Source organism: Abramis brama, assembly GCF_963993115.1.
Source record: "Abramis brama genome assembly, chromosome: 24".
Classification (NCBI taxonomy): domain Eukaryota; kingdom Metazoa; phylum Chordata; class Actinopteri; order Cypriniformes; family Leuciscidae; genus Abramis; species Abramis brama.
This window is the reverse complement of record NC_139986.1, coordinates 18,579,941-18,593,719: the sequence shown is the minus strand read 5'-3', so window position 1 is coordinate 18,593,719 and position 13,779 is coordinate 18,579,941. Positions and strand designations below refer to the sequence as shown.

General features: G+C 40.6%; 1 protein-coding gene across 1 annotated transcript in view; it reads left to right on the top strand.

The window, feature by feature from the left end:
• Nucleotides 1–13,779, top strand: part of zfhx4 (zinc finger homeobox 4) — a 73,393-nt gene that overhangs the window by 32,251 nt on the left and 27,363 nt on the right. Inside the window, exon 4 of the mRNA XM_084102180.1 lies at nt 3,669–3,900. Within this exon, the coding sequence (XP_083958306.1) occupies nt 3,669–3,900 (232 nt within the window). The remainder of the gene's footprint in view (nt 1–3,668; nt 3,901–13,779) is intronic.

Below are 13,779 nucleotides of genomic sequence, written 5' to 3'. Positions count from 1 at the left end.
CGTTTCAATGGCCACAGAGAGCCCCTTACGGAGCGCGGCCCTGCAGAATCGTGAGAAAATTCTGCCGAGTTTATGAAAGAAAAGATGTGTGTTACTACTGGTGCCATGACTCTAATCCCTGACAGTCCAAGAATCTGTTTTGTCAAAAGGGTTTTCTTTTTAGCTGGCTCACACCTGCAGGCACACCGGTACTTCCTTCAGCCTCGGAGAGGGACGGTTTTGTGTTTTAGCGGAAGATCAGATAATGGAGGCCTCACTCGGCTTTTTGTTTTTACACATTGTTCATTAGTCTGGGAGTAATGTAGGCACACTTGATATGCTTGGCTTGCCTGGGGAATGGGGAGGGAGTAGGGACTGTTTGTTGGATTGAGGGCTTTGTATGTGTGTTAGGTGGAGGGGAAGCCTACTATGGCCTTGCATGGTGCACTACTGCACAATTTTAATGCAAAACTTTAGCCCAAATTAAAGTGCATAATTGTCAGGCAGGGCTGAATGCGGGAGCCCTGCTGTTTGAAACACATTAGAGCTGAATAGAACAATATGCAAAGCTGGACAGTTTGGATTTCGCCCACAAAGCACTGTTTTAAATACTTTCTCTCTCCTTCTGTGTCTAGCCTCCGCTTGGAGTCTCTTGTCAGAATTAACAAGCTTAGGAAGCCCCACCAGCTCAGTGCGTGTGTGCGTGCTTGTCCCTAAAAAGACCAATCCAGTTTGGGTTTTGTTAGAGGCAGAGGAGGAAGGAGGCTGTTCACCTTTTTCGCACCAGTTGACCCACTGGAAGCCGGAATGGCAAGAGAAATAAAGCGTTTAGGGACAGTTTAATAGCTGTAAATAGTGCTGGAATTAGCATGAGAAAGTAGCCAGGATTTCCTCTTAAGCTTTAGGAAAAGTTTAATACACATTTGTCTGTGTGCACATTAGAGCCGAGTATTATAGATTAAAAAAATATTCTATTATTACTCTAAATTGATCATCTTGATTTTCTTTCATTTTTATTAATTGTCTGTGTGTGTGTGTGTGTGTATATATATATATATATATAATGTAATATTTATATTTAATAAATAGAAAAAATATACAGATATCAGTGTTTCCCCTAGGTTTACAGGTTTGGGGGGGGGGGGGGGGGGGTTGGTTGGTTGGGGAAAATTGACAACAGACACTATCTATCTATCTATCTATCTATCTATCTGTCACATTAATTGGTTGTCTGGGAGGGTAATGCTTTGTAAAAGTTAACATAAAACACAAATGTTTAAAAAAAAATTAACATAAGATATCTCTTTAAAAAAATAAAATAAACATATTTAAATCTTTTTAAAATTGACTTTTGCAAATAACCTTTGTTAAATTTATAGAAGTATTTGTTAATATTAATGGACCAGAGCTTAAATAGTTTTATTTTTTAACTAACAACTAAAAAAAAGATTTATAAATACTAACAAATATATTGCTCATTCATTTTTCGTTAATGTTAGTTAATACATTTATATGACAAACAAATTTTAAATGGGTTTTTTTTTGTGAGAAGTTTATTTCTATGATGCATTTATTGGAGAGAATAATCCTGTCAGACGCAGCACTGCTGTGAACGCGCGTTCACGTTTAAACACAATTTAAACAATGTATTATTCAATGCATTACTTCTATATAATTATATATTAAGTTGCTCAAGCAAGTGGTAAAATATTTAACCATGTATTTATATTAAAATCTTTTGCATTTCAATTTTAATACAATAAATCTTGCATGTCACAGAGAACTTGATTTTCCACCTCCACGAATGTCATTATGTCGCCTTGTTGAGGTAAATTGTAGTTTTCCTTGCTTTATCACGGTTTTAAAATGAAAAAAGTAATATTTAATTAAATGACTACATTTTCAGGTCAATCTGTGTTCATTTTGACCACGAAACATGCGCTGTCACTTTAATTCAGCGTTTGCAGCACATCAAAAATCATAGACAGCAAAAATAGACTCGGTGCGGAAACGATTGCTGCACTGCTGTATACGCACCGCAACTGGAACGGATCGATCATCGACGGACTGCATCCGCGACGCGTGCAGTGTGAAAGCTCTGTTAACATGGGTACGGAAAACAATACTCACCGCATACACACTGCAAACGAAATATGTGTGAAACGGGCGTTAGACTTGGAGCAGGAGAGCTACTTCGGCTGCTACTCGCAGTAGAGTGAGTGTTGCCATCTTCAGTTCAGCGACATATTTCCCGCCGCGCGCTCTCTGTCCACTAGTGCTCATCTGTATTTGACGCAAGTGTTTGTTTGTGTGCGAGTGTGCGCGCTTGCGCACTCAACACAGACAGAAAAGACATGCCATCGTGGAAATAAGATAAATAACATAATACTTAAGGGCTATTTAGTTTTTGTAATAAAAAAAAAATAATTAATCTGGCGCTATAAAGAAAATCAAATCAAATTTACTTGACCTTCAAGGGGGGCGGGGGGAGCCGTTAGGAGGGCGGGGCGCCCCCCTTATATAATGGTAGGGGAAACACTGGATATAATATTATAATTTTTCTAAAACACTTTAAAGCATGTAAAATGGCAAAATTCTGTAAGGAATACAGTGAGTGAGTGAGGAGTGATGAGGCAAACAAATTGTTGTTTTGAATTGATTTACCATTTGAACTGATTCATGAATGAATTAAACTTCACTCAAAAATCTAATTTTTACAGCTGAAGTTTAAAAAGTTTTAAAAATGTTAGAAAAATCCTGGAAAACATCAGCAACATGGTTGCACTAAAACAACTGTTAGATTCACACACGCGCACACACACACACACACACACACATACATAAAGTGGGGTCTGAGTAACGGGTTTTTGTGTCAACGGAGAAGAGAGAAAGAGGCCACGTGGGGGTTTAGCTTCCACTCTCCTCTGCTAATGCGCCACAGGCCTTCATACGCCTCTCTATACACACACAAAGCTGCATGTGAATATTTAGACTACATAAAACCTGAATGTGTGTGTGTGTGTGTGTCAGTTAAGTTTAAACTGTTTCACAACCCTCCATAGGCCGTTATTAGCGGAATGGAAACCGAGGTGCCCCTCTCCTACCGAATGATCCTGCAGACCTGTGGTAGTTTTATAGTAAGGCCCTGGTAGATTTGTTTTCTTATCTTTATCACTGCACAGATAGTAAATTACTCCCACCAGATCCCATCTTCTATCACCCCCTTATCCCTTTCTAAAGTTGCACAGTCCAGACTTAAGTTAAGCTGGACTTTTTGTCGCGGTAAATTACTCGTATGTCCCAGATTACGTGATGCCAGGCGGAGACACGTTGGCTCGTCTCCCCCTCTTCACCTCGCTCGCTCTCCCTCGTCTGTCTTTCCTCATCGGGCAGCCCCTCTAAAGCACTCGGCTTTGACAATCTCTCTTTGTTATCAGTATTTATGTTTGGGACAAAGCTGGAAGGAATGCATTTCATGTCGGGAGATTATTACGGTGGAAAGGAAGTATCTGTTTCATGTAGGTGCTGTCTCAGCCCGTGAAACAAACGACGGCTGTAATTTAATGTGAAGCGTATAGCCCCTAATGACTTTTTCCCCTTTTCTCTCTCTCTCTCTCTCTCTCTCTCTCTCTCTCTCTCTCTCTCTCTCTCTCTCTCTCTCTGTGCTCGCACCTCCTCCCCTCCTGCAGCACTTGCAAAAACAAGAGAGTGCGTGTAACTCAGAGTCCTGCTACTACTACTGCGCGTTGTGTGACTACTCCAGCCGAGCCAAACTGAACCTGCTGCAGCACCTCCGCTCGGTCAAGCACCAGCAGACTGAAGGTCTCCGGAAGCTGCAGCTGCACCAGCAGGGCCTTTCTCCAGATGAAGACAACCTCGCCGATATTTTCTTCGTCAAGGACTGCCCTTCAAACGAATCGGGTGAGTGCACCATTTAGCCCACTCCCATACCGCATACCTCCTCCCTCAAACCCAAACCTGGAGCACCTCTTCTCCCGATGTAAAACATGCCAGGTGCCTAATCTCCCTAAAATGAACATGTTGTTCCCATTACGGACCGTCTTTTTATATCAGTACCACACTCGGCCCTGTACGCAGTGACATCTTTAGCAGGCATGCAGAAGGTTATGAAACTCTACCTTGGGAGGATCTCACAGTGAAATTCTTCCCCCTGGAGTGAGCTTTAATTTCCTTTCTCATGACCAAAGCAATTTGGCTTTCATTTAAAAGTTTTGGAGCTGCCAGAAGCTAATAAGTGTAACAGGACTGTAAAACATTCAGAGACGCACACCAAAAAAAAAAGGAAAAAAAAGATTAATAGTTTTATTTGAGAGGGACCTGTAATTTAAAACATAAGAGTGAGTCAGGGTCCATTATATAATAATGCCCACGCTAATGCCGCACGACCAAATGAACGCTTAACTTGTTTTTGCTTTGCCTGACCTGGCCGAGGGAAACGACTTACACGTTTTCAATGGCATTCCAAAGCTGAATTAATCTCTGTTCCCCAAAGTGTCCTGTTTATATATGAACTCCAGAACCAGATGGGATTAAACGGAGAACCATATGTGAAACTCCAGCTCCAAAACTACCCATATTGGAAATAAACGAGTGTGTTTTACATTTGGCATTAATTATATCTGGATCAAAGGTGCTTCGGAGTCTGGGTGCACTAAAGGACCAGTTAGATAAATCATTATTTTGCTTTTAGAAAGACAGCCTACCTCTGTTGCACACACACACAGACACACACACACACACACACATACATAGCCTCCCTTCTCTAACCTTATGTCTTATTAGCATTATGTGTGCTTTAAGTACCAGAAACAATCTTTTGTATCCCACAGACTGCATTATTTTTTAACAGCTTTCTTTAATGAGCCACAAGTAAACACCATATCATGTGTATTTCTTTACAGCATTTTCAAATTCAAATGTTATTCCCAAGTGTCACCTTTTCTCCCCTAGTGTTTCCAGCTATAGCTCATGCCTTTTATATTTACCCCAGTCCTTCAGAATGGCGCTAATGTGTATAAACTAACAGACTCATTCTGAATTTATACTTGTCGTGTAATGACCATACGTTTTTCACTTGTTCTAGCATCAGACTGAGTGGGCGGACTGCAGACAGAGTACATTACGGAAAAGATAAACCAGTTGTCGTTGTTTTTCGGTGCTCTAGGTGGACTCTAGAACAGCTAATGTTTTGATTATACACAACTACGCTTGGTTTAGTTGAAGAGTAACTGGCTTTAATAGGTTAGAGCCTCGAGTATATTGAGTAAGGGAGGGTTAGAGGGTGGCGTTGAACTTTTTTTTTTACAGCTCCAGATCTTAGTAGGAAAAAGATTATTCAGGTAGTTTAACCCCGTAATCCTAATGTTTGAAGTGCTTTCAAACAGGCCCAACACTGGCAAGTTTAAGGAAATGGATCACTGGCACCAGATAAATCACAGCTTATTTTTGTTAATTGTTCTGGAAACTGGAAAGTATAAGCGGTAAATAAATATATAAAAAGTTAACCAAATGCCAGCGCAGGAGGGAGGGGAGGATGAATTGGCAGGGTCGGGGGGAGTCTGCCCTCCCTGTGACACTGCCCACTGCGTTCTCAGGACCGGGCCGGGTGCCTGTGAGTATGTGATGGTAATAATTTGTGTCTCTGCTCCAGAGAAAAGGTCCTGGAGTAAGCAACATTTCAGCCCTCGCTGAATTACAGCTCTATGTTAAAGGGGGCCGGTAGGTTTTCGTGGGTATAACTCCTTAGTTTAGCATTTTCTGGTCATTAGTCAGTTTCATGAAGAGAGGGAGAGAAGAAAAAAAAGAGATTTATTTAACTGCTGACCTGTATCTTTCTTTTAAAAGCAACTCTGTGGAAACGCACCAAATAATTATAAAACCATTTGGGAATAAAGGTTAGAATGCCATTGACTTCATGTACATGTGAATGGATTTCGTTAAACAATTTTGATGCCATTTTTAAGACATAATTAAGGGGAGATTTTGTGGCGCTTACAGTGGTTAAATAAAGGAGAAATGCATTAGTGCCAAAAGCCACACTCAGCAAACTACAGCCATGCTGTAGCACGAGGGCCATATATCCGACTGCTTATTGTTTAATTAGACTACAAAAGCATGCCGAAAAGGGTTTGCGCTGCAAAAATTTGCCAGCGTTATTTTTGTTGATAAACGCAAAGCTTTAAGACATGGCCCTGCCCACAGTTTAGACTTGCACTATGTACATCAGGAAGACAAGAAGTCGTATATTCCGGTCTTAGCAGCGCGATTGCTGTGGTGCGTGATAATGAATCCGACCTCTATGGGCCCAATGCGCTAAATTAGCCAAACGAGACCAAGTATGGCAGAGCTCTCGCAGTGCACTAACAGCAATATAGCCTCCTAAAGAGACTATATGAGCCCATCCTCCCTGAGAATCAGACTGCCAAGTCTCCCAGGGCGACTGTAATTCCCTGCGCTCGGGACCCAGAAGGCTCATCATTTACACAAGGTAAACATCGTGAAGCTGAGAATTTGGAAAGGCAGTGGGGTTGTGTGGTTAAGCATGTTTTTGAAGTGGCGCCCCTCATTTGTAAACCACAGTGATCTGATCCGCGGCGTGTATGTGGCCCCTGCAAATTCATATTTTACGCAGATGTGCGATACATAAGATTGTGCAAAATGCAACAGGGTTTTGTTTATTAACTTCTAAATGATATTTATTATTTATGTTGATTATTTCCATTCTGGAATAACTAAAGCTGGTGCTTTTCTCATAAAGCCAAATCGATAGCTTAAATAAGACGTTTGTATTAATATTTTATCTATTGCATGACTCTCTATTGCCTTATATTGTGTGATATTTCTATATAAATATTTAACACACTGATATTTGTGATAAAAAGGTTAAATAACAGCGACGATGCATTTGTATGCATTTGCTTGTATTTTAGTCCTCTTTAATAAAAGACAAAAGAAAGCACTATAATTGTGTGCGTGTGGAGTGGGACACATTTCCCTGGCTTGTAGCTTGGCCTGAAAAATGCCTGATGGGCTGCTTGATGCATAAAGGGCTTTTTTGCATCCTTGGGTTGCTTCTCCATTTTGTCGTGGCTCTCAGAGAGGAGATGGGATCTTATGGAGGTAATTATTTCTGAGAGTCTCCCTCGCCACACTTACCCCCCTCCCTCCATGTGTATTAAAACTAGGCAAGAAGAGGAGACCTTTGTCTGGCAGGGCTTAAACAAAAGGTCTATCTGACTTTAGAGATGAACACGTCTTTAAATGCTGCGGCCGGATGGGAGCTGAGAGAGCCCCGCATGTCCCGCTCTTTTGTTTCTTCTGAGTGATAATGCTTCAGGAGGTTTGCAACCAGGGCCAAATTACCACCAATGCAGTGAGAACCATTTTCATGGCAGCTGTAGGCCAACAACATACACTAATGGACATGTTCTCTTTTTTTCTGTTATAGATTGCCATTAAAAAAAGAAAGAAAGACGCGTTTTGTTTTAGCCTGACGCAAGCGTGTATATGAAGAGGATTCTGCATGCTTTGTTCAGTTACCCTCCGAATGCGATCCTCAAAGCTGCTCTTTGTTTTCCCTGTGGTCGTATTCTCATCCGCCAGCATTTCAGAGCCTCGACAAGATATTTTAACGGTTTAGGTTATTTTTTTTTTTCCTACTTGGAGGGCACACAAGCAATTATAACAGTTACTTTTTGAGATCGCCTCCCTAGACAGTGTTTCCAGGGTTTGTGGCCATAATTTGTAGCCATTACATAAACTGAAATGGGAAAGCAGTGAAGTGAAAGATATGACATACAGCCAAATCGGTCTCATCATTTTGTTAGCCATGGGTGATGTACTAATGCAAGGCCATCCATTTTCCCTTTGATTCCTTACACAAAGCAGGAGGCGCAGAGGCGGCCACATTCCACTGTGATTAGACGGAGACAGGCCAGGCTGCAGGAACACAAGCTCGCAGTGTTTTTTCACTCTCCTGCTATCGTACCTGAGGAAAGTTGTCTTAAAATCTCCAAAAAGATTGAGCAATAGTAAATCGACAAGATTATCAGTCATGTTTGTAAAAAGCACCAAGTTTTTGGTGTAAGCAATGCCATTACAATGATCGCAAAGTAACCAAAGCTCACTTTTTCACAGAAAATAGGCCATCCCTTGTGAAACACGATCTTCACCATGAGAGGCTTTTTGTTAATGGAAATTGTCTCAGGAGATCCACAGCCTGACCCTGAGTTTATATTGCTGTATCATTAAATGGAGACAATACTCAATTCGTGAATATTTTTTTTCATTTCATAATAAGTCATTTATGCGTATGCGTTATTATTTTTGCAAAGAGCAGTGATTTTACCAGAAAAGCTCAAAACCATTTTTCAGATGGCAGGCACTCAAGATTGAGTCATTTCTAAATAATTCCGTCCAATGCTATCATAATTATTCTGCGGTTTCTGCGTGCAGAATGTCCAAAATTATTTTTGAAAATAGTCAGTTAGTGCTTTCGAAAAGACATGCTTTAGGACCGGCGTCCCTGGTTGTTTTTCTTTCAACGAGATCCTCCTTCAGAGAGGAGTGATACAAAAGCTAAATTGTTTCCTCATGTTTTCACAGGCTGTTGTGGCCACTGACAGTTAAAATTAGCAGAAATTGCAATGATTATTTGCATTAACATACCTGACTTTAAACAATTATGCTTATTTAAAGTCTGAGGGACATTTTCCTTGCATACTACTGTGAATTATTTTACACCATAAGGACTATATTATTTATTTCTTTACTGTCTGTGACAGGTAGTAAACATCAAGGAATGAGATACCTTTTGTAAAGCGTGACAGTTTCGATTTACATACGCTTGAAAAAGTAGGTCCTCTTTTGTTCATGCCGAACAATGCTAATAAACCTGCATAGTGAGCAGGCAACTGAAGGGGCCGTGCTTTAGTGAATGTACAGTACACATGACTGCTAAAGGTGTGAGCTGACAGCCTACAGAGACTTGATCTGGTCTTAATTCGAACACGGAGAGGAAAATTGCTCCGCGGACTCTTCATTGTGTGGTGACTCCTCTGACACTAACCATAGGAGATAGTACAATGCTCTCTGTCACAGGGCATTAAGGGAAACAAGGCATTGTCAAAGCTTGGAGGACGTCACAAAGACAGGCAGCATAGAGCTCTGATAAAGCAGCAATTAACTAATTGCCTCAAGCAGTACAACAGCAGACTAGTGTTATTATTAATGTGTGATAATACGGATGGATCTCTCACACACAGATACTTCCACTGGGTTACACTTGTGATGAGACTGCAATAGTGTGACGTGTGTGGCTTCGTGTCCAACACCCTTGTCATTAGCTATCATCTCTGGGAAAGCGCTGGGCCCTGAATCCCTTCACTTCTGATTAGACGGCAGTCCATTGATGACTGGGGCGTCCAGGTGACAGGGTAAAGTTAGTGACCCCATCCTCCCCAGTGTATCTTGCCTGCAAGTAATTAATCCTGACTCCTACCATCACCCCTCCAACCACCAACACCCCCCCCCCCATCTCTCTCTCTCTCTCTCTCTCTCTCTCTCTCTCTCTCTCTCTCTCTCTCTCCCTTCCCCCCTCCCTCTCTCATTGTCTCTCTGACCTTGCATCCTTTCTCTCATTCATCTGAGATAAGATCATGTGTGTGGGATCTTTGTAAAAAATGAGAGACATATACATATATCACTAAGGTCGATAAGGTTTTTAAAATGTTTTTGTGAAAGTAGTCTCACCAAGGCTTTTAAAAATACAGTAATATTCTGAAATATTCTTACAGTTTAAAATAAATTATTTTTATTTTAATATATTTGCAAGTGTAATTTATTCCTGTGATGGCAAAGCTAAAATTTTCAGCAGCCATTACTCATTACATTATTACTCTTCAATGTCACATGACCTTTCAGAAATCATTCTAATATGCTGACGTTGTGCTCAAGAAATATTTCTTGTTATTATCCATGTTGAAAACAGTTGTGCTCCTTAAACAATTTTGTAGAAACTGATATATATATACATGTATATACATTTTTCCAGGATTCTTTGATGAATGGAAAGTAATTAATTTCTTTAAAAAAAAGTACTGACTGCCAACTTTTAAATGGTAGTATAAATAATTATGAATATATGAACATAATAAATAATATAGTATTTATTTTTAGTTAGTTATTTTCTAAATACACAATAAATATATATATTTGTTTACATTTTCTAAAACAAGTTAATTATATTAAATGTATTTAGTAAAAAAAAAGAATGTATTATGAACGAACATTAACTCTGAATGTTTTTATTTATAAATGTTCATTTTTAGGTCATGGTACTTAATGCATTATCTAATGTGCATATGTATACTTGCACTCACTGTTTTATTAACAGATTCATTTTCAGTCTCTTGGGTTGCATGGGTCTGTTTATCATCATCTCTCACTCTACTCTTCTTTCTGTCTCTTTCTCTGATAGAGACAGCTTTCCTTGTTTCCCCCTTTCCTTTTCCCCATCCACTTCATCCATCACAACAAAGTATGGAATTGATAGCCAGTATTGATTATCCATAGCAGTGCCTAATCGTGGCTAACTGTAGGAAGCTTTGCAGGTTTAGCCGGCATCGGACGAGGGCCAGTGATAATGCAGATGGGAATTTAGACTTAATGCTGTCATCGTGTTCTCTCACAGCGACTGACCACCGTGTGTTAGACAGCGTCCCCTATGACTTAAGGACAACTTGAAATGCCATTACAATGCATTTAACTCTTTGTAATCTGACACATTTCCTGAACATTCATGTGGGAGATGTTAGGACTTGATTTACTTGATTGACTAGTGATTATTGGTTGATATTATTGGTTAATACTTGTTTCCCTGCATAGCTTTGGTTACATTGGCAGAAAAAGAAAAGGTAGAGAAATATTTTTTCTTTAAAATAATGCAATGAATTATGCGCAATATGTCAGGGACGTTAAGAACTTAAATAGGCTCAATATTTCTCATTGTCTTGAATGTTTTTTGTTAATATGTTCTCAGCAACACAACAGGAATATTCATGTCTGTTTCAATCCAATTGCATGAAAGCAAACGCTCACATTAGCCTGCTTTTTTCCATCTTTTTTTCCCCATGTCTGCTTCCTGCACTGATGAGTAACTCTATTTAATAGGCTGCCATTATGCAGGCAGATTGGGAAGTTGACTGGGAAGTGCTCCTAGCTATTGCTGCATTTGAACCCTGTTAATATATGCAAATTAAAAGGAGTCGGGCCTCGGGATTGGTCCTGTTTTAAATAAAACGAGAATCTGATCAAGGCAATCTGTAGATGGGGTGTTATCAGAGGGAGCTGGAGCAGCGGTTGATGATTCCTCGCCTGTATCTCTCTCTTCCATCATACTGCACTGCATTAAAGAGACATGATTCATCAAACACAGGCACTAGTATTTTATGAAATTTCGCTCTCTAGGGCAAAGGCTTTTTTCCTTAATCAGAAGACAGTGGGCTTGCTTAAGTAGAGTGCTCCACTCCGCGGTCATGCCAGATTTTCATTTAATTTGTTTGTGTGAAGCGGGGCATCCAGGGCAGGTGTGTATAAGCGTGTGCGTTCCCCATTATGTTTTACGACGCATAAACTTTATGCACGCACCTGTCAGCGAACGTATCAGTGGTGGAGTTTACTTTTAAATAGGAGGAGCAGCTTTTATTACTGCTGGGAATTTAATGCTGCACATACTCTTAGGAGACTCAACAATAGGTAGCGTTAAGTACTGTCATTGGGCGAAGGCCTGTTGATTGTTCATTGACTGTGTCTAGGTTTGCTGGAGTGCTTCTGTGGCATTTGCATAATACATGGATCCAAAACCCTGATGATTTGAAGCTCATTTATAGCTCTTCAGCCCTCACAATTACAACCAAGGATAACTGAAACAAGCATCCCCTGCAGGGCTCGACCACCTTCTTTGTGTGTAAGTGTAGGGGTTAAAATGGCAGAAAAATGTGAGTATTTTTCTTTCATTAGCCGCTGCTAAGGAATATCTTTATCTGTGGATACCCTCACACAAACCAATTAACTCGTTCTGAATAATTCATCATTCAGTGGCGACTGTGGTCCAAAAAGGAACAAACTGATAATAAGATCCAGATCCCAGTATGTATGCAATGTAGGACAGAACAGACACCTCCAAACCTTTGGTATGCATGAAGGATCCTTGCCACAGAAGGTCATTTTCATCTCTTTCTCGCTCTCATTGTCACATGCTTGTATTTCTGATAATGCCACATACCGTTCACAGTGATTCTCTCCGCTATAATACACCTCATGCCTCTGTCAGCTCACTTTCCCATGACCTGCTCTAGAGATCGGCACAATACAGTCACTTCATCAGGGCTTCTTCACTGCCACTGCTTACAGCCTCAGCTTCGCTCTCAGAATCTCACCATTCTTCCCAGAAATTATTCGCTTATGACTTAATTAGTCATAATTTTGAATGAACAAGGGGTCAGGTGATAGGGTTGAGAAAGGAGATGGAGAGATGAGAAAATGAATGGATTGATGTGGCATGAGACTGTCTGACATTCCTGTGTGAAAGGATCATCTAACAGCTGAAGCTCGTAATCCAACCCTGTTGATAGAAAGACATCTCTCGGACCCCCTGGCCATGTTCGAGAAGCAAACTGCCCAAAGGTCCCACGAAATCGCTTGAAATGTATTAAGGTATTTCCTGTTGAAATAGGAAGTTTTTTTTTTTTTTTTTTTTTTTTTACATGCGTAACTAAATTTGTGCAAAAGATTAACAACTTAGACTTCAGCTCATTCAACAGCATTTGTAGCAATGTCTGCAAAAGGTTATGAATATTAACACACAGATATCTTAATAGACATGGACTTAAAGGGATAGTTTACTCAAAAATGAAAATTATGTGATCATTAACCTCATGTCGTTCCCAAAACTTTATGAAATTCTGGTCCAAACAACATGGGACTCCATTGACTTTCATTGTATGGAGAGAAAAAGAATATTAAAATTTCATAGTTCCGCAGAAGAAAAAGTCATGCAGATTAGGAATGGCATGAGGGTGAGTAAATGATCACAGATTTTTCATTTTGGGTTAACTATCTCTTTAAAGACACAAAACTAGAAAAAAAATTTTCATGAGCTCTTTGAAAGATTCTGACCATCTTTCTCATTTCCTCCATGTTTCTTTCTTCCTCCTCTCTTCTGGCCCCACCCTTCTGGAAAAGCCATTAAGGCGTTGTCTCAAGCTTGTCAGATCATGGCCAGGCAGAGGGGAAATATTCCATCTGAGCGGCACACTGTCTTCAATTGCTGCAATTAAGAGTGTCAGCATGCGGCCATGGTCCTGTCTGACTGTGAGGGGACGGGGGGGTCGCCAGGTCCGTGTGACCGAACACACACATGGCTAGAAGCGAGCAACCCTACGCTCCCCAATACGACACCGCCACTCTGTTTGATAAAGGAAAACAGACGATTTGTGCTGAAACTCCGGCAAGTGCAGAGCCAATGAGACACTCTTGTGGGTCAAGTGCTGCATTTGCATTTTGATGGGATGTTATCGAGTAATTAATGCACTAGTCAGAATGTATTACCTCAGGAGTGAATTGAAAGGTTCATTACCAAATCACCCTCACTCCAGGAATAGGTATTTCTCTAGGCGTTTGCCTCTGACATGTTGTTCTACCCCCCCCCATCCCCCCCTCCCCCCCTCTCTGTCTCATCGTGGCAGGCTGTAGAGGTGAACAGTGGCTCTTAATAAGGGC